This window comes from Centrocercus urophasianus, unplaced genomic scaffold, assembly GCF_019232065.1.
Source record: "Centrocercus urophasianus isolate 14NV4802_14NV808 unplaced genomic scaffold, USGS_Curo_1.0 seq_11, whole genome shotgun sequence".
Taxonomy (NCBI): domain Eukaryota; kingdom Metazoa; phylum Chordata; class Aves; order Galliformes; family Phasianidae; genus Centrocercus; species Centrocercus urophasianus.
In genome coordinates this window covers 6,775,004-6,801,868 of record NW_024884253.1, presented here as the reverse complement: position 1 = coordinate 6,801,868, position 26,865 = coordinate 6,775,004, and the positions used below count along the sequence as shown (strand labels likewise).

The 26,865-nt window shown below is 38.4% G+C and overlaps 1 protein-coding gene across 1 annotated transcript in view; it reads left to right on the top strand.

The window, feature by feature from the left end:
* The window catches only part of TG (thyroglobulin), a 139,434-nt gene extending 116,708 nt beyond the window's left edge, over positions 1 to 22,726 (top strand). Inside the window, exons 44-48 of the mRNA XM_042833912.1 lie at positions 1,468 to 1,649; positions 5,674 to 5,778; positions 16,135 to 16,275; positions 17,031 to 17,221; positions 21,926 to 22,726. Coding sequence (XP_042689846.1) covers positions 1,468 to 1,649; positions 5,674 to 5,778; positions 16,135 to 16,275; positions 17,031 to 17,221; positions 21,926 to 22,041 — 735 coding nt within the window. The 3' untranslated portion in view covers positions 22,042 to 22,726. The remainder of the gene's footprint in view (positions 1 to 1,467; positions 1,650 to 5,673; positions 5,779 to 16,134; positions 16,276 to 17,030; positions 17,222 to 21,925) is intronic.
* The last annotated feature ends 4,139 nt before the right edge of the window (positions 22,727 to 26,865 follow it).

The following is a 26,865-nucleotide window of genomic DNA, read 5'->3' as shown; positions in this document are numbered from 1 at the left end:
CCACACGACTCTTTTCAGTTTGCATGGGCCAAAGTCTAGCAAAAGAAGAATTTATTACAAATACAAGGAGAATTGCCAAGATCTTTTTAGGCCTTGGAGTATTTGCTAGTGTTTTGAAATCCCTTGTAAAGTCATTTAATCAAACTGCACAAAGCTTTAAAGCACGTCAGTAAAGACAGGCCTAGGCCTCAGCAGTGGGAGACTAGTTTTCCATCTTTCATTTCTGTGAATCTGTTGAAAAGTAATTATTCCTTACGTACTTTCTGTGTAGGGTTGTGGAAAGAGCTTCTAGCTGCATGATGAAAACCAGCTGCAGGCCATGGAAATAATATATTCAATAAAGCATCTCTGGTAACTGGACTGGGCAGACACCCTTATATTTTGCTTCAGACTAGCTGCCCAAAATAATATAGGTGGTTTATTAGATCTTTTCCTCTGGCACTCTAGTACTAAATTTCAGCAAGCACGCACCTGCAAGGTGTTCTTTTTAGAAAGGAGTTGTGGTTTTGATTTTTTTTTCAGGAAGTTTAAGCTGAAATAAGTTCTACCAAAAAAGCGGGAAAAAAAAGAAGGAAAAAAAAAGGTGAAAAGTCTAAATTAATACGACAAAAACTTCCTCAAAGAAAGATGTGTTGAAAAATTCCAGCAGTCTTTAGCTTTGTTAAAAATAGGATCAGCTGAACAGTTAGGCCTAGGAGACAATCCCTGCTATCAGTAATTCTGCAGAGACATGTGCTCACTGCTCTGGGGAAAATGGCATTATGTTAGGCAAGGTTTCAGTCTCTCAAACTCATATATAGGGCATTTCACTCTCTGAAAGGAATAGGAGTTATGAATTTTGGAGATAATGACTGCTACTCCCATTGCATTTTGGAGAAGAGTGATTTCTCTTCCAAGGCGAAGGCAGGTATTATTCCAATCGTGACTGAAATAAAGGCTTTATAGCAGACTTATTTCTCTGTAAGCACTTACTGAAGAGTCAGAGTGACGTAGCCATGTGTCAGTGTTCTCTAATGTCCAAAAGTGAGGAGCAATCTCTCTCTCTCTCTCCCCTTTAGTTTTCTCACTCAAACTCATCAGTAAGACAACACTTGGCACATGCACTCTAAGGAAACATCTCTGTTGACTATTTTTCTGTAAGAGCCAGCTGAGTTTTGCAGTATTATAGCTACACCTCACCAAAACTATTTCTACAACTTGGATCAACCAGCTTAGTGATTCAGTCCTATGTTATTTACTGAGGAAGTCAATTTTGCTGCTTGGTGACTGTCTTGGGAAAGTAAAAGTAGGACTGTTCCTTATTTCGTCCTCTAAACCAGAGGTCATGGTAAAGAGAACTCATTCCATCAGAGGGATATCTAAGCCTGTATTGTTCCATTAAAACAAAACAAAACAAAACAAAACAAAACAAAACAAAACAAAACTTGTTTTGATTTTGTTTGCAAATTCCATTTGTTTTGTTCTCAGAAATTTGAAGAAAGTCAAGGAAGAACCAACAGCAAAACAGCCTTTTATCAAGCTCTGCAAAATTCTCTGGGAGGAGAAGACTCCAACTTGTTCATTGAAGATGGAGCTATATGGTATTACTCCCTTGAACATTCAGCTGATGATTATTCATCATTTTCCAGGGCTTTGGAAAATGCCACCCGGTAAGAAACTCATCCTATGATAATTATATAACTGTGGTTATGGAAGGTTTGTTTTGCTTATCTCCAGTGTACATTTATATTCTGAATAACATGATAAATTCTTATGCAAATGAATAGAAAATGGGCTATATTATTTTGTTTTCCACAAAGCTTCCAATAACAATAATAAAAAGAAATGCAAGGGGCTTTTATCCTTTGTGAAAAGGTTGAGAAAGTTTTCCAGAACTGTACATGGATTCAAATTACTAATGTTTCTAATATACATTTTTATATCAAAGATGTCTTGTTATCTGCAAACTCTTCATCAATTACTCTTTGAGTCTTCTCATCCCTGCAACAGGGAATATAAATAAATCAGATTGTATTAAAAAGCACTTGCCTTATTATACAGTTACATGCTATTTTTATTCTTCAGAAGTTTGGAGACATTGCAGTGTTGTAGGTTGTAGAAATATATAAATGTTGAAAATCAGTACTTTTTATTATTTTAAGTGGTTGTTTAGGTGAGTGCAATATTTTTAGGTGATCAAGTTTGAAAACTTTGATTTCAGCAATTGCATGAAGTTTTATATTATGAAAGCAATATCTTCACCAAGACAGGCTTTCTACAGGTAAAACAGTTTGTGAATGTTCATAAAAGTGGCTCTCAACATAATTCTGTTCATAGCTAATCTTCATTTTATCCATGGCAGAAGAATTCCCTTTGGCTTATTCATGTTTCTTTGACTTATTCATGTTTCTTTGACTCGTGCAATCACTTGTGCCAGTGTACAGTGGATGCTTAACTTCTAAAACCAGGATTTACTCCATTTACATATGATTTCCCATGGTGAAAGAATTAGGCAATGCAATACTTACGTATGAACACAAGGTCTTTTTGCAGAGGTGACAGGAGAAAACATGATTTCAAGCTCTTACCCTATTTGATCCATCAGGATACACCATAGACCCAAAGTGCCTCCCAGCCTCTTTGATGGAAATAGTTGTAATGTGATTGAGTATCAGCAGAGATATTGCAGGCAGGGGCCACCTCATAAATATGAAGAGCTTCAACATTGTGATCTGTTTATCCAGTTATTGTGTGTGGCTCCAGAGTCCAGCAGCTCTGGAAAACAATCAGTTTGAACAACTCATTTCTCAGTTGTGTTAAGACTCTAAGGCAGTCATGACAGTAAAGCTGGGCACCTATAGCAGGCCATAAACCAGTAGGTGTCTTCAGGTTGGGTCACATGGCAGTTTGATATGCTGCTTGATCTGCAGAAAAGACTGGAATTTTCTCTCTTGGGAGCCAATTTGCTTTTGCTGGTAGTGGATCTTGAGCTGTGGGGTCTCAACTCATTTCTCTGAAAAGAGGCAAACAGAGAGGAAATCTTACCTATTTTCCTGCCAATGAGCAGACACTGAGGCAAAATTTTTAAGTGGAACAGATCTTCAGGAAAAAAAAAACCTATTTCCAAGTTCCTTTTCCTTCTTCAAGTGCAGTTTAGTTATGAAAATACTTTCCATTTCTAAGGTGATGTGTTTTATAACATGGTGATCGAATACGTCAGTCCAAGCTGTTTCACTCCTCTGTTCTCTTTTGAGATATCATAGCTACAAGCTCCTGGTGTCTGGCTTCTCAGCACCACAGCTTTCTGTCACACCATGGGTGTTTCTATGAGACTTTAGAGGCAAGACTTGGCTTTCAGTAGATCTTTGGCCTCCATTAGGATGGCAGGCTGTTGCTCCAGGGGAGCCTCAGGGAGCGGAGGGTGAACAGGAGCCAAGATTCACTTGGAAACATCTGATCCAAGATAGCAGTGGCTACATCTGTTTGGGGAAGGCTTCTGGGTGGTCCAGGTGCGCCAGTGCATTGAGGTCATAGCATAAACAAGCCAGAGGGCCAGAGGGCTGTGGGTTGAGCTGTGTGCCATTTCTCCAGTCTTGCACTGTGCAGCATTTGCCCAAGAAGAGGACAGCAATCACTGCCTTGTGACCTTCCTGTCCAGAGATTACCTCCATACAGAGCTGTTCTAAGGGCTGTCGCATTTGGTCATCCATGTTCAGCCTACATGCTCAGCATGGTGCAGACACTGACCTTAGCAAAGCTGTAGCAGCTAGCACACTTGTTTGCAGCAGGGATGTGCTATACAGAGAGCAATTCCAGCTCTCAGCCTCATCAACACAGGAATTACCTGCCAGTTTACAACAAATGGCCTTGTTAGGAAAAGAAGTGATTGGCTTAGAGAGCAAGCATGAGAATCAGAAGGGAAACCAGGACATCTGATGATAAACACTTCTTTTTTTTATTTACAGAATTATAGTCAGCTACATCAGTATTGCATATAGAACATAGAAAATCTTCTTGATTTGTTTTTAACAAAAAGCTTACCACCAGCATTATTCTCAGAAAAAAATTGTACCAGGAAATTATTACTTCTAGATTTAACAAGTTTCTGAAGTGCAAAAAGGAAACCAAAGTGTTTTTTGTGAATTATATATGTTGTGCATATCTGATGACTTTAAAACATTTCCACTTTTAAAATTGTTTTAGCTACAATTCTCTGATTTTTTTTCTCTTCTATAAAATAACTTTCACTTTCTTTTTCTTTTTCTTTTCCTTTTTTTTTTTTTTTTTTTTAACTCTGGTATCCTATGCCTGTAAGAAATAGACATCTCCTTTTTGTGGTAGTTTGTTTTTTAATTTGCCCAGAATAGCTGGCTTATTCTTTCCTCCATAACACCAAATTAGAAACAGTTTAAAATGTCATTTGCTTCATGTTGTAATTAAGCAGGTCATTCCTATGTATTTCAAAGCATTTCTTGAGAGCTAATGCTCTCCACAATTTTCAAAGGCTGTTTTCTCATGTACAAACTTGTGCTGATAGGTATGTGAAGAATGGTAACTTTCATTTCATATGGGTGTTGTCAACCATAACTGTCAAAGAACATTGTGGTCAGCCAGCCCATAGCTTGTGGTCTCAGAGTTCAGCTTAAAATAAACTGCTGAACCAAAATAGCTACCCAACTCGTGGCTTGCAGAATTGTATTAGTTAAATATAGCAGTGTGTTTTTATGCTTCTCTGGCACTGTTGTTTCTTGCCACCAGTCTTATTTTTTTTTATCCACCAAGTCTGAAGGAACAACTAGTGCTTCAGAGTCACTAGGCTGTGATTGGTAACCTCTCACTTCTGCAGCAGATACATTTGTGTGTGCTCATATAGTTATGGATATATAAATATGTCCTTGAGCATCCTCAAGTCTGTGTGCTTTTTAAATGAGAAATGATGATATACTTCTGCATGTATGATATTGCCTTGAGGAATCACAATGAAATATCATGCAGTAAGGTGTCTGGCTCTCTCTGCCTACCTCTTAAAGCTCTTGAGCTCTTTCCAGCTACCATTCACTCCACATCACAGACTTCCAGCCTCTCTTCTGGGGATGATGGCAGCTAGGAAGGTTTACATATATTTGCATTCACTCATACCTTTGTATTGCATGCCCAGATGGATCATTTCACTGTCTCATTGCACTCTTCGTGTTTAACCTTTCTCTCCCAGATATGCAGCTGCACCAGCTATTGCTGAGCCCTGCAGTACATCTTCAATAGGGACCTCTTACCTATGCCAGCTCTGGAAATTCTATGCAAAAAAATCACACAGATTCAAATACTGAAGCAATATCAGTGATCCTTAATCTGGGAAATGTCTGTTTACTAGACAAGATTACAACATATTCATGCTACATGGAGACTTTTAGTGTTGCCAGCCTGAGTCCCCATAAACTGGACTAAAAAAGGAAAGTTTTTTGTTTCATTTCATGATTGATTCAGTGTATTTATTATCATCATTATTGTTCAACACTCCATAAAAGTGCAAGTGCAGATAAACTAAATCCTAGTTTCCGTGGAGCTCACAGAGTAAATGTGGTTTGTTTCAATACAGCTGAAGGTAGAGATATGAGCTACTTTGAAAGATTTAAAGGAGGGTATAAATTTTTGTTATGTGACTATGTCTGTTCCCCACTTCTCTTTTTTAAACAGTGACCAGTTTATCACATGTCCCATCATAAGCATGGCCAATCACTGGGCTGCTAACTCCAGAGGAAATGTCTTCATGTACCACATGCCTGCAAGCTCAGAGAGCAGGTAAGGAGAAAAGTTTTTTTGTTTTCGTCAGATTTAGAGTTTGCCAAAACATGGCTGTCTGTTTGAGCACTCTGTGGAGTAGAAGGACAGATGTAGATATCTCAAGTGAACAATTTGGATTAAGAAAAGAGGATTGGGATTGGGCTTTTATAGGTTATTCCTCTGTTGACTCTTTAGGACTCATGTTTCTGAACTCAGGCACTTCATGTTAGATGTCTAAGTTAGGTTTTGCTTTTCCAGCTTACCTATCCTAAGGGATGGTGTACCTCCCCTACAAGGACAGGCTGGGGCTGCTCAGCCTGAAGAAGAAAAGGCTCCAGGGAGATGCAAGAGCGACCTTTCCATATCTAAAGGGGGCTATAAGGAAGATTCTTTAGCAGAGTCTGTTATGATGGGACAAGGGGAGATGGTTTCAAACTATAAGAGGGAAGATTTAGATTGGATATAAGGAAAATGCTTTTAGGATAAGGGTGGTGAGGTTGCTCAGAGGGTAGGGCGATACCCCATCCCTGGAGACTTGCAAGATCAGGTTGGAAGGGGCTCTGAGCAAGCTGATCTAGCTGTAGGTGTCCCTGGTCAGTGCAGGGAGTTGGACTTGATAACCTTCAAGGATCTTTTCCAACTGAAATGATCCTATGGTTCTACTATTTTAGTGTTGGCAATTCCAGATAGTAGTTCAGATTTCTTCTTTGTACCTGATAAATCTTCCACAAAAAAAAGTAGAATATGTTCTAAGTCACCTGGAGTTCACAGATCTCAAGATAAATGGGGTACACATTTTTAAGAACTGAACACCAATTTAACACTGCCCCCTTTTGAAGTCAGTGCAGCTGCACCACAGCTATGCTGGATGGCCTTCACTGTGGTCAGGCTCTGGCATTTGTTCCTTCCTGCTCTAGCACTGTAACTTCTAATCAGCCAGCAGACTGTCTCACGGGAGAGAAAATATTTTTGATGACAAGCATTTGCAGACAGAAGCTCCATGTCAGCCTTCATGTTGCAGCTTGCTTGAAAATTTTTTGGAAGTTGCATCATATGATATGATATATATTTTTGATATGAAAGATCTAAGTGGTAACTTTATTCAAACCCAGACCCTTCTAGAGGTCAGGATGAGACACTGATGTCTGTGGGCAGTGGTTTGCACTCTGGGTGCTGTGTAGCACACTGTGGTACCTCCTGGTACCCCACTTTCACAGTCCTCCTGCCCCCCACATCAGAGCAGCAAAGCCCACAGGGCTGCTTAACAAAAGGGATCTGCTAAGTGTCCTTATGGAGGAGCAGTATTCACACCCTGCACTCCATATTGTCCCGTTCATTTATCTAAATAAGGTTTTTGAGACCCTTTCTGTTTTCTGAGGCTTTCTCTAAAGAGATGAGAAGCCACAATTGTTTGGAAGGGCTCAGGGGAGTGGACAGTGCATTCCTACTGGCACCATTTGATACTGAGAAGTTGCCTATAAACTATGCATTTCTTTCCTTTCCTGATAGCATAGTGAAAAAGCACTTGAAAGAAGCCAGCCAAGATCCAGGTTACAGATGAAGGCCATTATGTTGTGGTAACAGACTCGCTTTCTTTTTAGCAGAAAAGAACTTAATCCTTGGGGAGCCATTATTTTTCTAGCAGCTCCAGTGGGAATGTTCACAGTACTCTGTTTGGCTACTGAGAGGCTCAGATAAGTGGCTTTCACAAGGCTGCAAATAGAGCTGAGCTATGGTATGCCAAAAATCCAGCCACACAGAAAGAAAAGTTGTGTTTGCAAATAAGCTAGCAAGTTCCCTCTTGGTTTGGAGAATGATAGTGATGCAGTCATCAGACATAACCTCTTATTTGAACAGAGATGAAATAGTCATTTTGCAACTGAAAGTCACTGGTTTTAAGGCAGGGATTTTGAATGGATAAAGATTTCCTCTTCTATCTAGTCCTATTAAAAACGTCTCATGGGCTCCTGTCACTCACCTCTCTGGGAAAATAATGGTTTATGTAGGACTTAGCTATGCATTTCAGTAATATCTACATTGTTAGTGATCTTTTAAGCTAATTATTTTAAATTTTAGCACTAGATTTGTTAGTTTACTTTTTCATAACTCTCTTTAAAAATATTTATTATTACTTATTTAAAAAAATATTATTTATTATTCATGCTTAATTTTGTTGAAATAAACATCATCTTAGTTTTAAATCCAAGCATTTAAAAATAAATGGTAGAATTTATCTTGTTTATATACCAACAGGCCTCTTTTGATAGTACAACCTGACAGCTTATGAATTGATACCCTTGTTTTCCATAGGGTTTTTGCTTCGCACATGACAGATTTCCCAAAGACAACTCACTAGGTCTGCTGCTGAATATGCTCCAAGTTTTTTGTTTAAACATTATTGACATTCATTCCTAAATGACTCCTTTATTCTCTATCCCATTTTCATCATGTGACTGACCTCTTTCCTTCTCCCTGTGGCATCCTTCCCTCTATATTGCAAACACGCATTGCATGCTTTCCAGCAGCCTCACTTCATGCCAGTGTAGCAGTGCTGTGGAGGCTAGTTGCTTCTCATGAGAGAGAGGCTAAAAACCGTGAGAAACCCTCAGTAATCTGAAACTGACAAAATGCAGTGTATGGGAACATAATGGGTGATATACCTATGGGATTACAATGATGATGTACATGAAACAATCTTCAAGTGGAATTTACTAGACAAAGATACGTCAACCATGTTACTGACTCCCAAGAGACATCCATAACTACCAGAATAGCAAATCCTGCCAGTTCTCAGGTTCTTCCTTGAAAATCAGGACTCTCCTTAAGAGGAGGAACAGAGGCAGAGTAACATCAGCTTAAGCTAGAAGATAGGTTGTGTGGTTTGAACCTCCTCAGGAGAGGTGAGAATTGAATCTGAGACCCTAGCAACATTCAGACTATTACATTTGTCAAGAGGAGAACACTAATACAGCCATTTCTTTCTGTTAATGAATGCAAAAACTGAATGTTTTGCATGTAGTAGGTATATCTGGGTTTTTCTGTGAGTGCACATACTGGATCAATTCTCCTCAGTGAATGTAGATGGAGGAATACCTTATTAGATATTCTGGTCACTCATAGGCATTTGATAGAAAAATATTTTCTCAGCCTGTTTGATATTGGATCACATCTAGGTTTGCTCTGACTTCTGTTTGTAAAAATGTAAATTTCTACAGCATTATGTCCACAGGACAGCATAACAGATGAAATGTTTTTTGAGTCTTGGATGTCTAAATTCTACCTGTGATCTCAGTTTACACAAGATATAGATGTTTCTCTCATTGCCTATATTATTAAGATGATAATAATACAAATTATCTATTACTAGTGACTACCTCGCAGAGATATTGGAATGGGTTCAGATAATTGTAGTAATGGAAAACTATTTACTCTCAGATAAAATATTTTGACTGTGGAAATTACCATTCACTTATTAGGCTCCTGCACAGTATGGAACATGTATATTGCACATTCTTCAATTTCGGCTCTGTCACCTCTCTACTATTTTATGTGTGTCCTCCAGATGTGTAACAGAGGAAAGAGTTAAAATGGAGAGATGAAAAATACTGATATTTCTTCTCATTTCACATAGAACAGTCTCTTAATAATTCACAGCAAGATAAACAAAAGGGACAAGAATTCATCCAGTGAAGACAAACCCAACTGGAATGATGAGAAATAGGCCAAAAGTTATTAAACAGGGAGGAACGTTTTAGCAGTAGAAATCCATTAGTGAAAGTTCATGTGACAAATGGATGTTTCTAGAACTTACAGATGCACACTCAGACACACAAGGTCAGGACTAAACATAACACTCCCACTGATGTCTCTGACATATGTAGAAAATCAAGTACGGCCATAAACTGACAGTTGTCATATAGATTAACTGATCTTTCAGGGGGCAAAATATCTCCTTCCATGCAGTAATATTCTCCCAAGCTTGGCATGACACCATTTCTGCTTTAGTCTTCAGTTCCTATTTGAATAAAGCAGGATGTGTAGCCAGCTCCTGCACTAATGATCTGTGGTGAAAATATATGTAACCCAGATGCCATTTTCTTGCACTCTTCTTGAAAACATTTAGGCCTTGGAGTAAACAGTTATTTTAAACTGCAGGAGGAATGTGGCTGCTCAGCACTGCCTAAGATTAGTGGGGAAAGCTGAATTTTTAGTTAAAGTAAGGAAATGTGTGATAGGAGAAGTATGTTTTGACAGAGATAATATTATTAACTGTACAAAGACTTGCCTTGTTAACCCTTGAAGAGATTTCTGGGTGATTGTTGCATTTTACTGGGATATGAAGCAGCACTGCTATCCAGAACAGCATAGTTTCCTAGTCACACTGTAGTGCCAAATGTACAGTCATAAAGAAGATGGACAGATTTTAGTACTCTGCTCACTAAGGAGTAAAGATCATCAGCAAAACATCATCGTTATCATTGGAGGGATCTAAACTGAAACTTCAAGAAGCTCTATCTTTTTTGTAGTCATTAACTTTACCATAATAATTGTCACACGTTCTTTTGTTAACTTGTGCACTGGACATATAAGCTGCTGTCTATTTTGAGTCATTTCAGTTGGGGCTGTCTCCACCTCCTGACTGTACGCTCTTTTATATGTTGATGTGAACTGTTAAAAGACTGCTCCATGCCAAGGTGAACATAGCTGGCTGGATTTCTGTGGCACTTAATGTGATTCCCATAATTCTGAAGATGGGAACTCCTGACTGATTAATATATACATACAGACAGACAGACATATATATATATATACGTATTTCACTCCGTTAATACTTAACACGGTTTATGTTTCCCATACTTAATACTTCACACAGTTAATGGATTTGAACCAATTAGCTATGTGAAGTACTTTCATTTTCTTCTTAATATGCATGCTGTTCTAACTCTCGCTGGTCTTAATATCACTTTAAATAAAGGAGATTTTCTACTCTTTCGCTTCTGTGATAGCTATATCCCTGGCAGTATGTGAGTATCCCATGCTCTGCGATGCTTTAATCTGGCCTCTATGCATTATCCACTAGAGGCTCTACCCATGACAATAGCTATTAGTCCACGAGTAGCAACTTCTTATAGTACAGAGTGCCACAGCTGAACAGTGCTATGGAGGCAAGCAGAAATGTGCATCTCTGGACTTCAAAGTACTTCACCTAAACACAGAAATGGTAAAAAGAGTAAATACAACGCCTGCTGCTTCCATAGCTGGGCAGGTGCCACTGTGACTTTAGGTAGTACAGTGCTGCCATGACAGCTTGTCACTGTTCGCTATAAAGTTGTCCTCCCTCTTATCTCCTAAAAGTTATTGTTTTGCTGTTGTTGGAACTGCTTCTTTTCCCTCTTGCCTTTTCTGTTGCGTTTTGCTTGTAACAGCTATGAAAATACTCTTCTGCTGATTCAGCCACATCATTCTCAAGTCTTTATACAGAGTCTGTGCTGCTGAAGGGTCGAGGTCTAGACAACTTGTTTTTTCTTCCCACAGAGTGGCTTAGGGACCTTTATCATTCAGCAGATTTTTCAGAACTTGGATCTAATCTTGGTGTTTAGCCATAGATATACAAAGGCAAAGCACCAAGCTCAGATGCATCAAAAATTACTTTCAGGTTAAGCAAAATTCAGCTAAGAGACTCAGAAAAGTACATAACTATTTCGGCATCGCCTGTGTTGCAATAGCATGTGATGTTCCCAGAAAATGTGATCTAGCAGATTAACCCAAAGTCCATATAGCTGGAGAGACCTTTCTTGATGTTCTGGGCTTTGGATGAACACATACACTTTTTAAGGAAATCCATCCATTCATTTAGCATACTGATCCCCCAGAATGCACAAAAGTGTCAACATGCTTATTGCTGACTTTTTAATTCAGAAGTTTCCAAGCAAAATTCTATAATCTGTTATTTAAGACATCTGAGATGGTAACAGTGCTTCCTTCCTTTATTAAGATTAATTACTTTTAGCTTTTTTGTTGTTTGTTTCTGTGAGATTTCAGCTTCTTGAATTTATTGTCTGCTATTTCAGTTTTACATTCTTCCATTGGCGCAACCTTATAGTGCAAAGTAGAACACTGTGTGTACTGGGAGTAAACCAAGTGGAAAAGACACAGCAAACTCCAGGATACTTTCACAAATCACATGTATCCATAGGGCCTTTTTGGTACAAAGGAGGATAAACTTGGCAGTTAAATCCTGGTAGGAATTAAGCTTTTTCCATATGTCCTGATTTTCCTGAAAAGAAGAAAGAAATAAAAGTATTAATCTGTTTTTCACATGCTCTTAGTTTGGCAGTACTTTGTAATGTGAGGAGACACAAAGAAAGAAATGCATCTCCAGAACTGCAGAGGTCACACCAGTACTTACACTGGCTCATTAGATTTCTGTTAACATACATCTATCCTTTGTTATGCATATATATATATATTTGCCCTGCAAACATGTGCTATTAAGGATCAGGATTGTTAAAGGTGTGGCTTAAGAAATGTGGCTATCATTCCATATTTGCCTAAAGCCTATCAATCTTTTGATTGCAGCCTTAGTAGAAAAAGGTTGCTTGTATCATAAGACAGGCAGTGTGTAGAGTACATAAATTTTATATAAAGGAGTATTAAGAAAATTGTCCAAAAACGTTGACATGAATAAAGATAGAATCAGTCATGGAATCCTAGAATATACCGAGTTGAAAGGGACCCATAAGGATCATCGAGTCCAACTCCTGGCTCCGCGTAGGACCACCCAAATACCAAACCCTGTGTCTGAGACTACTATCCAGAAATTTGGAGTGTAAACATTAGCTAAATTCCTATTACATAGTAGCACTGTGTAATGTTCTCCAGTGCAGTTCTGTATCCATTTCTGTGGTTCTGTTGTGTAGATATCAGTCAGAAATAAACAAAATAAATAAATAAAGCAAAAAGCCACATTGAAAAACATGGCGACATATGCATTTCTTTTTCTTAACCACATATATTAACCATATATATATAGAACCATATATATTGGAAAATTATTCTGATAATAGTTATCTATGCTTTATGAGAGCTAAAATATCTATTTTTATTGGTCATTACAGCTAGAAAGACTGAAAAATAAATAATGCCAGACTTATTAATCTTCAACTTGTTTTCTTTTAGCCTGACTAATTTACTGACAATTCTAGCCAAACTCTAGCTAGAGGTATGTTTATATTACATATATATATATTAGTTTTTCTTCCTTAAAAGCAGTTTTAAAACCCATTTTTTTTAATTGTCTGTGCAGTCCTCCCTTTTAGCTACATGTCCTTTACCAGCTGTTGGACTCCGCATTTTTCCAATTAGAGTTGATGCTGATAAGTCACCTATGTGGAACCCTGGGGTGTCAGAAGTGCAGTTGGGGACAACCTCTATGCAGAGCTAGCAGCAAAGCTATACATGCTTATCTGTCACTGCCCTCTCTGTCCCACTCTAGTAAAAATATTTTAACTACTTGCTGCTTCATTGAGATCTTTATCAGCTCAAAAATACTACATCCTACTCCAAAATCCCTATTTGGGTATTTCTGGCTGCTCACTTCTGACAATAATGAATGGTGATCAGAGTCTGAAGAAACATTTGGATTTTGTGTCGAGGGACATGGTTTAGTGAGTACTATTGGTGATAGGTGGATGGTTGGACTGGATGATCTTGAAGGTCTTTTCCAACCTTGGAGATTCTGTGATTCTGTGAAGAGTAAAAACTGTCCTTGATATTTTCCATTTATTGACCATTTAGATCTTTCACAGTTGTCTTAAATCTACTGCAGACCTGTACAAACATATTTGTTCCTCCTTTCACTTTTAAGATTATGTTTTCTTCTTCATCCTCTTACTACTGATACTCACAGGTCAGGATGTAGTACCTCCAGTCAGAAAGCAGCCCACGAAAAGGTAGAGTTTTGTACCGCTTTTTGCTCTGTACTAAACCCCTAGACTTTTATTGAATCTTAGAATCATAGAATCATCTCAGTGGGAAGAGACCCTTAAAGATCATCTGGTCCAACTCCTCTGCAATGATCAGGGCACCTACAGCTAGAGCAGGTTGCTCAGAGCTCTGTCCAGCCTGACCTTGAATGTCTCCAGGGACGGGGCATCCACCTCCTCTCTGGACAACCTGTTCCAGTGCCTCACCACTCTTACTGTAAAAAAAACACACTCTTATTGTAAAAAATTTATCTCCTATAACCAATCTAAATCTCTCCTCTTTTAGTTTGAAACCATTCACCCTTGTCCCATCACAACAGACCCTGCTAAATAATCTGTCCCCTTCTCTCTTATAACCACTCTTTAGATACTGAGAGGCTCCTATCAGGTCACTCTGGACCTTTCTTTTCTCCAGGCTTAACAGCCTCAGTTCTCTCAGCCTGTCCTTGTAGTGGAGGCGTTTCATCCCTTGGATCATTTTTGTGGTCCTAATGGATATGAAAATAATATAAACAAACAAACATTAAATAAATAAATATTATTAATAAATAAATAGTAAATAAATATTTTCAATCTTAATAAAGTAATTATTTAGGAGCTTTCTGTTTTTTAATCTGGGCTATGATTTTAACAGATGTTACTTTAGAAACAAGGGCTGATAACATTTGTTTTTGTGTAAACTTTCACTACTAACTCATTTTAGATTTTGAGCTAAATTTGCTCCTGCTACAACTTCCTTAGAAGTGTAAGCTTGTCTCTTCGTTCCATCTGCACTAATTTTATGACATCTGTTCTATTAAAAAGTGACTTTTTAATCAAAAAGATAATAGCTCATTCAAGTATGTAGTTGCAGCAGTACTGACACTAAATATTGCTGTAATGTATTGAGCCAAGCAAATTATTTTTAAAGTAAAATTATTAAACTATGATCTTGCTTAATCCTTCAGTAAACATTTGGGGAAGAAAAATATGCTTTAATCTTGTTTCAGTTCTGCATTTTTTTGGTGAATAATCTGTGAATAATTTGCTTTCCAGATGCAAAGTATTACTGAGGTATTATGATAAGACTAAGGAAAATACAACCAAAGATGTATTTCATTTAGAGGGTTGTGTGCTTGTTTTTCAAAATAGAGAGAGGGTAGTGCCACCACTCATAAAATGTGAACAAGTCATCTTGCTTGCAGTCCACCTGCCCATGATGGTTTGAAATACAAGCCTTGTTCTATGAGAGACATTATCTGGGTCAGATCAGAGCTGCATTTCACGTCCAAAGATAAAATAGTTTCAGTTGTGCCACCTTTCAACAACAACCTCTGCAGCCACTGCAGATGAAATTCTTTTGAGTGGATCTGGGATTTGTTTGTCTCTGCTCACAGACATCTGTTCCTTCTCTCAGGTCCCCTGATGCTGTCTGTCTTCATGCAGCATTTAACCAAGTCAATAGGATCTTTGTTTAAATTCATGATACAAAAAATGCAAATGGACTCCAGACTAGAAATATCCTGTTCAGATCTGTGATGTAAAGCTATAGATTGAGACTAATGTCGTTGTAATGTTATTAATGAAAGCTGCCTGCTGTTTTTTCCTCAAGCCTTGATAATATTGAGTTGTATAAAATTTGCTACTAAGTCCTGCAAGGATATTTCATGGGCAATCTTGCCTCTGAATTGTTAAAAAATTACCTATTATATGTGTTAATTATTACATGGAAGTAAACAATGATTCTTTCTTAAATTTGATCTAGGTGATTATTTCAAGCTGTTTTGACTTGACTGCCATATAAAACTTGGAGGGAACAGATTGTATGATCCAAAACCACCCAGCCAGCCCAGAAATTAGATTAAAACTATATATAAGAGAAATCTTCATAAACATCTCCTATTACATCTTTCTTTATCCAAAGACTTGGACCAGAATCCTGGCCTCAATGAAGTCAATGGAAAATCTCCAATTGCCAGTTAGAAGGCCAAGATTTTATTTCAAGTTTGTGAAATAAAATATAATTAACCTTCCAAACTGGCTGCCAGATTCCATGTCACCATTTGCTTCTGCTTTCTGAATTTAATGTTAGTGAAAATCTGTACAAAAACTAATAGGCATTTAAGCAATATCCAAATGACATTCTATTACATGCCTAGTTAACTTTGCAAATGTGCCCTCTGTCCACAATTTCCCCTACAAACAAGCTGAAGACCTTTAATTGCAAATTCTCCTTGTTATCACTTACACTTTACATTCTGAATTGAAGAAATCTCACAGCTCAGAAAATTATTATTAATGGTCATTAATTATTTTAAAAATTGCTTTATTTCCTGAATTAAATTAGCTCCCTTTCTCCTCCAAATAAATAAATGATGGTTTTAATTATCTTCATGCAATATTTTTTTAGTTCAGGTCTGGAGCTCTTGCTGGATGTTCAATATGCATTTGGACTGCCATTCTACCCCAAGTATGAAGACCAATTTACTCTGGAAGAAAAGAGCCTTTCCTTACAAATTATGCAGTATATCTCCAATTTTGTGAACTCCGGGTAAATACATGACATTTAAGAGATTCTGTGGGTGGGGAGAGTGCAAAGAGTAGAGTGAATGTAAGTCAACTCTTGCCATCACTTAGGTAGGCTCCATTTCCTCTAACAATTTGTATTCCTACCAATGGTTCTTTGGTCAAAAAGTATTGGAAAGACATAGCCATATTTTCAAGTAGATGTTGAAGATTTGTAGTATGATTCATAGTTAGAAGTAGTAAGAAATTTATTTCCATGGAGCATCTGCAAAATCTACTTAAATATAAGGGGCTAGATGTTGTTTCAGAGCCTTCTAGGATTCCAGATATGAAGCTTAGGCTTCCCTTATTCCCACCAGCAGGGGGAAAGCACATAAAGACAGACTGAACACGTTTTCCAACTACCATGAGAATGACCCTCAGCTTTACTGTGTTCCGGCCATAATTGAGAATGAGGAGTATCTCTAGAAAGCTAGTGTGGGAACAAAAGCTTCACAAGCTCTTTACATTATATTGTATTGCTCTGGGACTGAGAGCTGCTGAGGATGCTGATGAGCCTGTGTCCACACGAGCTCTGTGTACCTGTTCCCTAGGAAATGAACCAGACTAACAAATGACTATCCGATGAGGTACCATGAACTATTCAACAATCTGGGCTGGATTTGAATCCTGCTGGTCAAAAAGACTGGATATGCATTTCCTTGACCCAGCTGATCTAGTGTTCTGATTCTACTGCTCATGTCATTATTTTCTAAAAATCATTTCTCTCATTCCCTTTAGAAATCCAAACTATCCTCATAGTTTCTCAAGAAAAATGTCACGGTTGCTGCCACTCTGGCCAATGTTTCTGCCAAATGATGATGGAGATAACTACAAAGAATTCACCATTTCAATGCCTACTCTCAAAGGATTGAAAAAAGCAGACTGTTCCTTTTGGTCTGATTATATTAGAAGACTGAAAGCATCCACAGGTAAGCCGAATGTTTCCTGACGTTAAATAAGGCTAACTTATTTGTTTAGCATTTTCTCTCGTCTGTAGTACTGTTCACATGTGTGGAAAAATACTTTCCACAGATTAAACATCTTGCACTGTCCAGGGTACATGTTTTGGACTATCCTAAAACTGAAAGATGCCACACAGAACATACTTCTTTCAGAGCAATTAGTCCATAGTAAAGTTTAATTGTCCTGTGCATTGAGCTAGAGAAGTCCTCCTGCAATAATTATAAAGACGATGAAGCTAAATCTTCTAATGACTTGCTCCTTATTTGAATATAGATTGCAATATAGATTTTACCTTAACTGGAAGGCTGGCCTCTTTTGTTTATCAGTAGCAGGTAAAATGAAAGAAATGAAAGCATTGAGATTTCTATGAAGAGAGGGACCCTAACTTCTAATCACTGTTACTGCGGCCTTAGCTGTATCTTATTATATCTTATTGATATGGATATATCTTATGGATTCTTCATGCTTTGGTTTCAGACTAGATAAGTTCATTTCACTTTTTTTTTGTAACTGTGTTCATTACACCCCTTGTAGTTTTCCCTTGTAACCATCAATTTCCGTGCAGATCTGGGTTTCTTCTGACTCTTTTTCATATTTCTGAGCACATTTAGACCAATTTCAGTCTGCTGCTCTGTACTGAATGCTCAATTTATTTGAGTAAATAAATACCTCTTTTTGTGTGTGCTGGTAGTAAATATGGATAGCCTCAAGAAAAGCAAACAAAAAACATCCGTTTTTGGCAGGCTGAGATTTTTAAATTATTCTTGGAGGTCTGCACAATATTTTTACGTCCCAAGTGGTATTTTAGGTCCCAAGGACTCATCTTCACAGCACTTTCTGCTTTGGGAGCCAGCTGCATTTCTGTGTACAAAATGCACTGTCCAAAACACCAAGCTACCCAGGACATCTCTAATGTTTGACAGACTACCTCAAAAGGACTGAGCCATCAAACTGATGGTTCCAATACAAACACAAAGAACTAATGTTCCTTTTGAAGAAACAGGCTATATCACTACTTTTCTTCAAAAGGGGATTAAACATTTTTCCTGCAGGCCTTTTCATCTGTTCCTTGGTATCTCTTTGTGTCTTTCAGTCTGTCAGATGGTTTTCTGCTGGTCAAAACACTCCTAGTTTGAAAACATTGATTATGATATTTAAACTGTCCTGGGTGTAGCTTTTAGAACTCCTGAGACTTAATTTTGCAGCATTCTGACCATGTAATGCCAGCCTGAGCTGAAGTTACAGCTCAAGCTGTTGACTGAGCACCACGGACAGAGGTTACTTCCAGCCTTCATAAGAAATTCCTTTAAAAATGGGAAAATACACAACAGGGCAGATTGCTTTTAAGATGTAGGGGGTTTTAAGCTGTCCAAACTGAAAACATAACACAACATTCATGTATGGGTCAATCCAAAGGTCTGTCTAGTTCAATATCTTCTCCTTGTCAATGGCTAAAGCCAAATGTTGAATCTCTATAAAAATTGAGAGATGAAGATAAAAAGCACTGTAAGAGCTCACCAAGATGAGTCAAATTTTGAAAAAGAAGTCATACAGTATGAGGTTTACAGAGAAAGGTTTAAAGGAAGGTTTAAAAAATACATGTCATCACCCTGCCTTCTCTTCAAGCCAGTGTTTGCTTGGCCTCAGCACCATGGTAATGCAATCACATGGTTCATTTCTATTAAATTCCATCTCATGGCAATGCTGGCTTGTCACTTTGATTCTATAGTCATCTTCAATCTTTTCTCACCCTGGAATACTGAAACTTCTCATACAATTTCTGCTTAAATAGACATCACATCAAACCCATTTTGGCTCCAGAAATCAGCAGAGAATGGTGACTGCAGTGGCTCTCTCAATAATAGCTTGAGCCCAATGTCCTATGGAAAAAAAAAAAAATGCTTAATGCTCATCAGCTCAGCTAGCAGAATTGTAAGAACTTCAGATGCTGACTGCTGAACACCCTCAACTTCTTTTTTAGAGAAGGTTGTGCTGAAATTCATGCCAAAACTCTGCCAGCCCATCAGTACAAGTCTGTCATTTGCACTGATCACATAGACCACTTTCAGCATGAATGGACAAGTGAATCTGTAAAATGTGTCCACGTCAGTTCAGTCAAGAGAATGATGGTCTTCAGATATACATTGCCATTATTTTTTAATCAATATTCATCATTTCCCGGCACCAGGGTTACTTGCTGTACTTCCCTTCTTGAGCTGAACCCTTGCAGCTCTATTGTTACATGACTACTCCAAACTTTCTGTTCCTGGAGTGCTTCCTGGCCATCATATGATTTATTGGGAATGGTAGATTTGAGACAGCAATGCTGCAAATCATTTTTGGCTGATGCACCTGGCACTCTGTCTGGAGAGGGGACTATTCGGCAGTCAGCTACCATGAGATACAATCCAAAACATACTTAACAGAAAAAAAGAGCAGTTTTTTGCTCTTGCGTAATTATAAACCTTTGTGATAGGACTTTGGATTGCACGATACACATTCCAGTCTAATTGTTGAGTTTTGGTTGTCACGGCTTGCAATTTGCGCCTCATGCCAAGTTGATGGATTTCACAAGCATGGCAGCAAAAGGCATGGCTAATAAAACAGACCAGTTTTCACATGCAAGTGCAAAGCTGTAGAGGGTCTCTTCTGATGTTCTGATGCATTCTCAAACAACTTTGATGAATCATGCTTTTTCCATTTCACCACTTTCTTGGAATCAGTACCTTTCTTGCTTCATACAGACTACAACTGATGTTTCAGAAACTCTTCTTGATCCTCTATTTACTACCATGTGAAATGCCCAGACTTAAAGCTGTCAAATTAGAGATAAAGGCTCAAAGCTCAATAGGTCTCAGTCCTACAGAAAATGAAGTGACTCCTAAACTCCTAAATTCCAGTATCTGGAATAAAGCCTATAATATTTCGAACTTCTATGAAGTTACATATCTTTTAGGTTATTCACAACTCAATATAGAATCTGTTGTGTACATATATCCAACTTGACTGTCATGTGTAATTTTCTTTCCATAATGTAAATACATTGTCCAAAGTCAAATAGGTGTTTCATTATGTGATCAGACTGTATTACTTAATGATGGGATGTGTCATTTGTTCCTGGCTTATAACTGAAATGAATTTCAGTGAAACTGAAGATAGTTTACCAAAAGTAATTCTATAAATGCAATGATTCTTCATTGTATTTATTGGCAGTGACTTTTCTAGTAACAGAGAGTTGTTTAATATGTTTCATTGCAGGTGTTCTAAAAATCTGTAGAAATTGTCTGAAGCCAGTTTGCACAGTTGGTATTTTGGAGGGCAGTGCACCTGGTGAAATTTGAAAGTGATGGTGCATGAAGAGGTTTGGATGTTGTAAATAGAATTCCCTTGGTTCCATTTCAGTGTGAACCCAAAGTGGTTTATATACTAAATCATGATGGTTTCCATGGGGATAATCAAAACCAGAAACAAGAAGAGTGGCCATTGTGGAAAAAAAAAAAAAAAAAAAAAGCTGTGGATGGCTTTTTCCAGGGAATGTGTTAACAACTTGAAATTCAACTAAAAACAGGAACTCAAGAGTGTTTATGGATACTCAGACAGTATGTCTAAATGCAAAAATTCCCCTTACATAGCGTGGTGACTGCACTGCATAACAGTGAGTCACTTTAAAAGGGGCCTTTAACTGCATCCCAAACAGGTTAACTGGGATTCACTCCACATCCCTTACTCATCTCACTGGCATCTAGCAAAATGAGTCCTTCTCAAATAAGTGCCTGTGTAAGCAACGGGCAGAATGAGATACCTTTAGGGCCTCCCAAGTAAAATCTTGTCTGTCTAATTCATATGCTTAAACATAGATATTTAGACATGCTTTTCACATCTAAATTAGCCAAACTTGACCCCACCTGTAGGCTCAGAAAAGTTGAATGTTAACAAAGCTGAAGACTTACCCATTAGCTTTGAGACACAGTGTGTAAACAAGCAAAAGTCCAAGCACAGCAACATTATTCATAGTTCAGACTTCAGACAAGGCAGAATCAGGAATGTTGTGGTTAGCATTCATCTTTTACTCATTTTATTCACACCTTCTTTTCTCCTTGAGAAAACAGATTCCTTCAGCATGAGGGACATCTGTGCAGCACTGAGAGCACTCTGGGTAGGATACATTAAATAAACATCATTAGTACACATTCTTGACACAGTTTGATCATGTAGAGACCAACTGCACTTCTGAAATAGGGCAGAAGACTAAAATCACCAAAGGTAAAAAAATGGAAGAAGAGAGCTAATAGAGGTGACTTTTGGGTGTTTTCTGTATTCCAGACAGACAAAACCATAATGCTCTCCACACTTCCTGCGTGATAGGTGAGTATTAGAAGATCAAACAAAAAGGATAACAAGTCTTGCACAGGTGTAGTGCAAACTATTATGCTTTTCAGTGGCAATTATTTAAAGAATGCTGGAAGCATGATAATTAATCACCATTAGGTGAACTGCTGTTACCCTAGAGCATTTTGCAAATAGATTGCAACTGAGAAAAATAGCTTCCTGAACCCTTACAGCTGCATAAAAGGCTCTTATTAAAGTGTCATTAACAAAGGATATACCTTCTAGCTTGCTGCATCAAAGATATTACATATATTTTAATTTTAATTATAATGTTTTTGCAGGAAGTGAAAGTAATGGAGAGCAATCTGCAGAATTCAACTCTACTGAAGCTCCTAACAAAGGACTTGCCTCCAGTGAGACACAGCCAGAGGGAGACAAGGTGGCCTACAGCAGATAGAATGTGCTGTTGGATGGGTTAGCCACATAACTGTGCACCCGTGCAACTGAGTCGCGCCAGATAAAACAGCTACTTCCTTTGCTAACCTAAACAACTAAAGTAGATGGTTCAGAAAACTTTTGAATATAGCACAAAGTAAGCCCAACAGCTATTATTCAGAAGAAACTATAATTTGAAAAATGAAATATCAATAAAAACAGCAAAAATGAAACAAAAGTACTTGGACTTATTTCTTGTGACCCTAACGCCTACGCATTATAGTACCTCAAGTCAGAAATACTTAAGCTTTAAAACTGAGAAATCCCTCATTCATTAAAAAAAATGTGTAAGACTGTTTGGGTCTTATAATATAACATAAAGGAGACAATGCAAAACATAATTAAAGCTTAGAATATCCTGCCCTTGAAACATGTATCTTTTGCAAGGGGACTTGTAATACACAACAGTTTTGGAAGCATATGGTAAAGTGCATTGTAGGTTAGCTCTAAAAGGCTCTGCAAGTAGTTTGAATTGGGTAGTTAATCCACTGCTGGGATCATTTGGAAACAGATAATTGGCTGTATATCACACACTTGTTCTTGGTAACTGAGAAGTGAAATCAGGATTGCCCTGAACCTAGTAGCAAGTTTTCATAAATTTCAGTAGGACCATTTTTTTTTTCAGTGTTGAAAGGATTTAATAAAAGAACCCGTAAGGCATTGTTTCCTGCTTGGGACATCTGCCAGTACATGAACAGTTACTGCTGTCTGTCACTTAGCCAGGTTTCCAAGGATTATACCTAGCTAGAAGAAAAACTATGTAACTTATACTTACATCCTGTTTGATAGACAATAAAAACAAAAGAATCAAGGAGCCTGTTCATAAAAATGAAAAAGAAAGAAAACTTAAAGTATGTTTTCTCTTCCTATATGATAGATAACTGGTAATTAAAAAAAAAAAAAAAAAAAAAAAAAAGACTTTAAAAATCCCAGATGTTAATCATATTGCTCAACAGAGAATGCTTTCTTTGCAGTAACTGCAGAGGCAGTAATTGTGATTCCTTGGCCAAAGCAGGGTCCACTCTTTCTTCTTCTGAGACTGTTCTTGGAAAATCAATGCCTGACAGATTCTATTTAAAACTTACTGTAACCTGCCCAAACCTCTTGTATTAGTAACAGGTATAATTTCACATGTGTTCACTTATGCAGTCAAGCACATACCTCCAGCCCTGGGAAGACCGTGGCTGAGTTACAGCTTTTCATATTCATTTAATAGTAACATGGGTTAAAGAACTGTGGGTCTCTCCAGCACTATTAGCTAATTTGCACAATGTCAGCAACTGTTCCCCCTTAGCTTAAACCTAACAGTCCTGTGAATATTTACTGAATTTGATTAATCAACCCAATCTGCCATAACTCCTGCTGGAGACATTAAAAGGCTATTGTACAAACACTGGAGTACTAAATATAATACTGCAATAATTTAGATTCCAGTAAATTGTAACTATATATAAATTCAAGTAAATTGTAACTGTATATATATATGTGTGTGTGTATATATGTGAATATTTACAAATATAAATTAAGAAGTTTTTTCTTTTTCCCTCTCAGTATATAAATGCTGGTCAAGTAATTCCAAACAAGACAGTTTCCAAAAAAGTAATTGGTCTTGGTTGGCTTCTAAACCATCAAATTCTAAGACAAAAAACAATTAAACTACAAAAAAGGCAAATAAAACAATCTCCAAAAATTCAATAACTCCTACAGGAAATGCTCAACTGAATGCTATTTTTTTTTCATAATACTGTGATATCGCTGTCTTCTGCACAGCAGTATCTTTAAGCATCATATAAACAAAACTTAATGCCACTGAGAACTGTTTTACTCAGTACCCTTGTTATTAGCTGCTGCCAAGGAACTGGTATGCTGAGGACATATTTAAAACGCTTCAGTACTGACTCATGTTTGTGAAAAAGAAATATATACCCTTTTCACACTCAATATTCAGTTTCATTTTCAGTACAACTATACCTCTGGAACTGAAGAAAAAGCTTTTAATTTTGAGCTAGCAGCTCACAGTTTGCCCTTATAGCCTCCTAATCACGGTCTTACCCACCAGGTAGGCTTGGTAGGTAGGTACATATGAGTATTTTTTAGATTATTCCTCCTGAGGCATTCAGCTTGATTATCAGTTAGTAAAAGAACCTCTATAAGTACAGAATTTTTCTAAAGCATCTTTATTTCATTAGTGGCTGACTGCTTCAAACCCACCCTGTTGCACTGAATGCAGTTTTTCAGTCCATTCTGTCTCTCTCCCAGTTTCCTAGATGCACTCACATTCCTTTCTACGGTCCACTGTTTTTTCCTCCTTATAAATGCTCTATTTAATTTTCCGGTTCTCTGCAACCTCTCCTTCCCTTATGCCAGTCCTGTACATTCTCCATACCTCTTTTAACTCCCCTCTGCCACAGGACGTTTTGATGCAGAAAATTACAGGATTACAGAAATAACAAGGTTGAAAAAGACCTACAAGATCACCCAGTCCAACCATCCAAATATCACCAATAATTCTCACTAAGCCATGTCCCTCAACACAACATCCAAATGTTCCTTGAACACCTCCAGGGTCGGTGACTCCACCACCTCCCTGGGCAGCCCATTCCAGCGCCTGACCACTCTTTCAGAGAAGCAGTATTTCCTAACGTCCAGCCTGAATCTCCCCTGGTGCAGCTTGAAGCCATTCCCTCTAGTTCTATCACCAGTTACACAAGAGAAGAGGCCGATCCCCAGCTCACTACAACCTCCCTTCAGGTAGTTATAGAGCGCAATAAGGTCTCCCCTAAGCCTCCTCCAGACCGAACAATCCCAGCTCCTTCAGCCGCTCCTCATATGGCCTGTGTTCCAGACCCCTCACCAGCTTTCTGCCCTTCTTTGAACACGTTCCAGGGCCTCAGTGTCTTCCTTGCAGTGAGGGGCCCAAAACTGGACACAGCACTCGAGGCGCAGCCTCACCAGAGCTGAGTACAGGGGGACAATCACTGCCCTGTTCCTGCTGGCAACACTGTTTCCAACGCAGGCCAAGATGCCATTGGCCTTCTTGGCCACCTGGGCACACTGTCGGCTCATGTTCAGCCGAGCATCAATCAATACCCACAGGTCCATTTCCTCTACACAGTCTTCCAGACACTCCGCCCCAAGCCTGTAGCGTCGCCTGGGGTTGTTGTGGCCGAAGTGCAGGACCCAGCATTTGGCCTTGCTGAACCTCATCCCACTGGCTTCTGCCCAGCGATCCAGCCCATCCAGATCCCTCTGTAGGGCCTCACTACCCCCAGGCAGATCCACACTTCCAGCCAACTTGGTGTCATCCCCAAACTTTCTGAGGGTGCACTCAGAGCCCTCATCCAGGTCATCAATGAAGATATTGAAGAGGACAGGCCCCAGCACCAACCCCTAGGGCACACCACTTGTGACCGGTCACCAGCTGGATTTAGCTCCATTCACCACCACTCTCTGGGCCCAGCCTTCCAGCCAGCTCCTTACCCAGCCAAGAGTGCGCCTGTCCAAGCCACGAGCTGCCAGCTTCTGCAGGAGAATACTGTGAGAGATAGAGTCAAAGGCTTTGCTCAAGTCTAGGTAGACTACATCAACAGCCTTTCCCTCGTCTACCAGATGATCACTAGATCATAGAAGGAGATATACTTATATATAATTATAATAGCAGTATTATGATTCCATATGTTAATCTAATTCTGTATTTCACCCATCTTCCATCCTGGGTCCTTAAGGCTCAAACATCTTTGAAATCTGAAGTGACCTCTGTAGCAGCAAAAGTTATCCAGTAAATCTGGTTACTTTCCTGCCTTTATTAGTGTTTCTCATGGGGAACCACACAAATGGAAACAGCCCAGTCAAGTCCATTAGGAAGATTTACTAAGTATAAGGAAGGGCTGACTGACAGAGAGGTCAGGAGACTTTAGTCTTAATGATACAGAGAGGCCAAGTCTGCTCCCACATATAATTCCTTGTAAGAAAAATACATTCTCAGACTATTTAGGTCATTGTGCTTAAAACTGAAGTGCCAAAGTCTTCAGTGATCTGGTAGTGGAACAATGCACGGAAGTACTGCCTAGAGCCATGCTTTGCTCCCTCCTGCTGGAAATAGCTTTTATTTATTAAAAGTAAAACTTCCTTGTGAACAAACACAGACAAATGAAGCTGACGCCAATTAAATCATTTAGGCTTAACTTTTTTCAAAGACTAGCCACCAGCACCATTCAGTGCATGGAGCTGAGTTACACTGCATTTTAAGGCTTGGCCATTAACCTACTGCATTTTGTGTGATTTTTTACAAAAGAGATATCAGGCAACAGGAAAAAAAATGTATTGTATTAGAAATATCTTACCACTTAGAGTTGGAAAGAAAAAAGCAAACTAAATGGCAATGCTGGAATATTATTTTCATAAGATTTGACACATGCAGCTGGGACATCATGGTTGTTTTCCTGATGTTGCAGACACACATATCATATAATTCACTCAGCTAAATTTAAAAATTCAGTCTTTCACCACAACAGCATCACAGCCAACACTCTGTATGATATGAAAGGTTCATCATTTCTCTAACTTGTTTCAGTTATACCAGTGGCTTATGCAGGAGTAATTACATATTTACAGACCATTGCTCCTCTCCATATGAAGCTAAAAAAACCCCATGATCACAAAACCAAAGATCTTCCTTCAAATGGCTCTCGTTTGGTCTTTGAAACACAGATACCTGCCAAGCAGGGATTTTATATAAATTTCAGGTTGTGAGAGAATTTGTTTAATAGGAAGTGCAAAAGTCAAT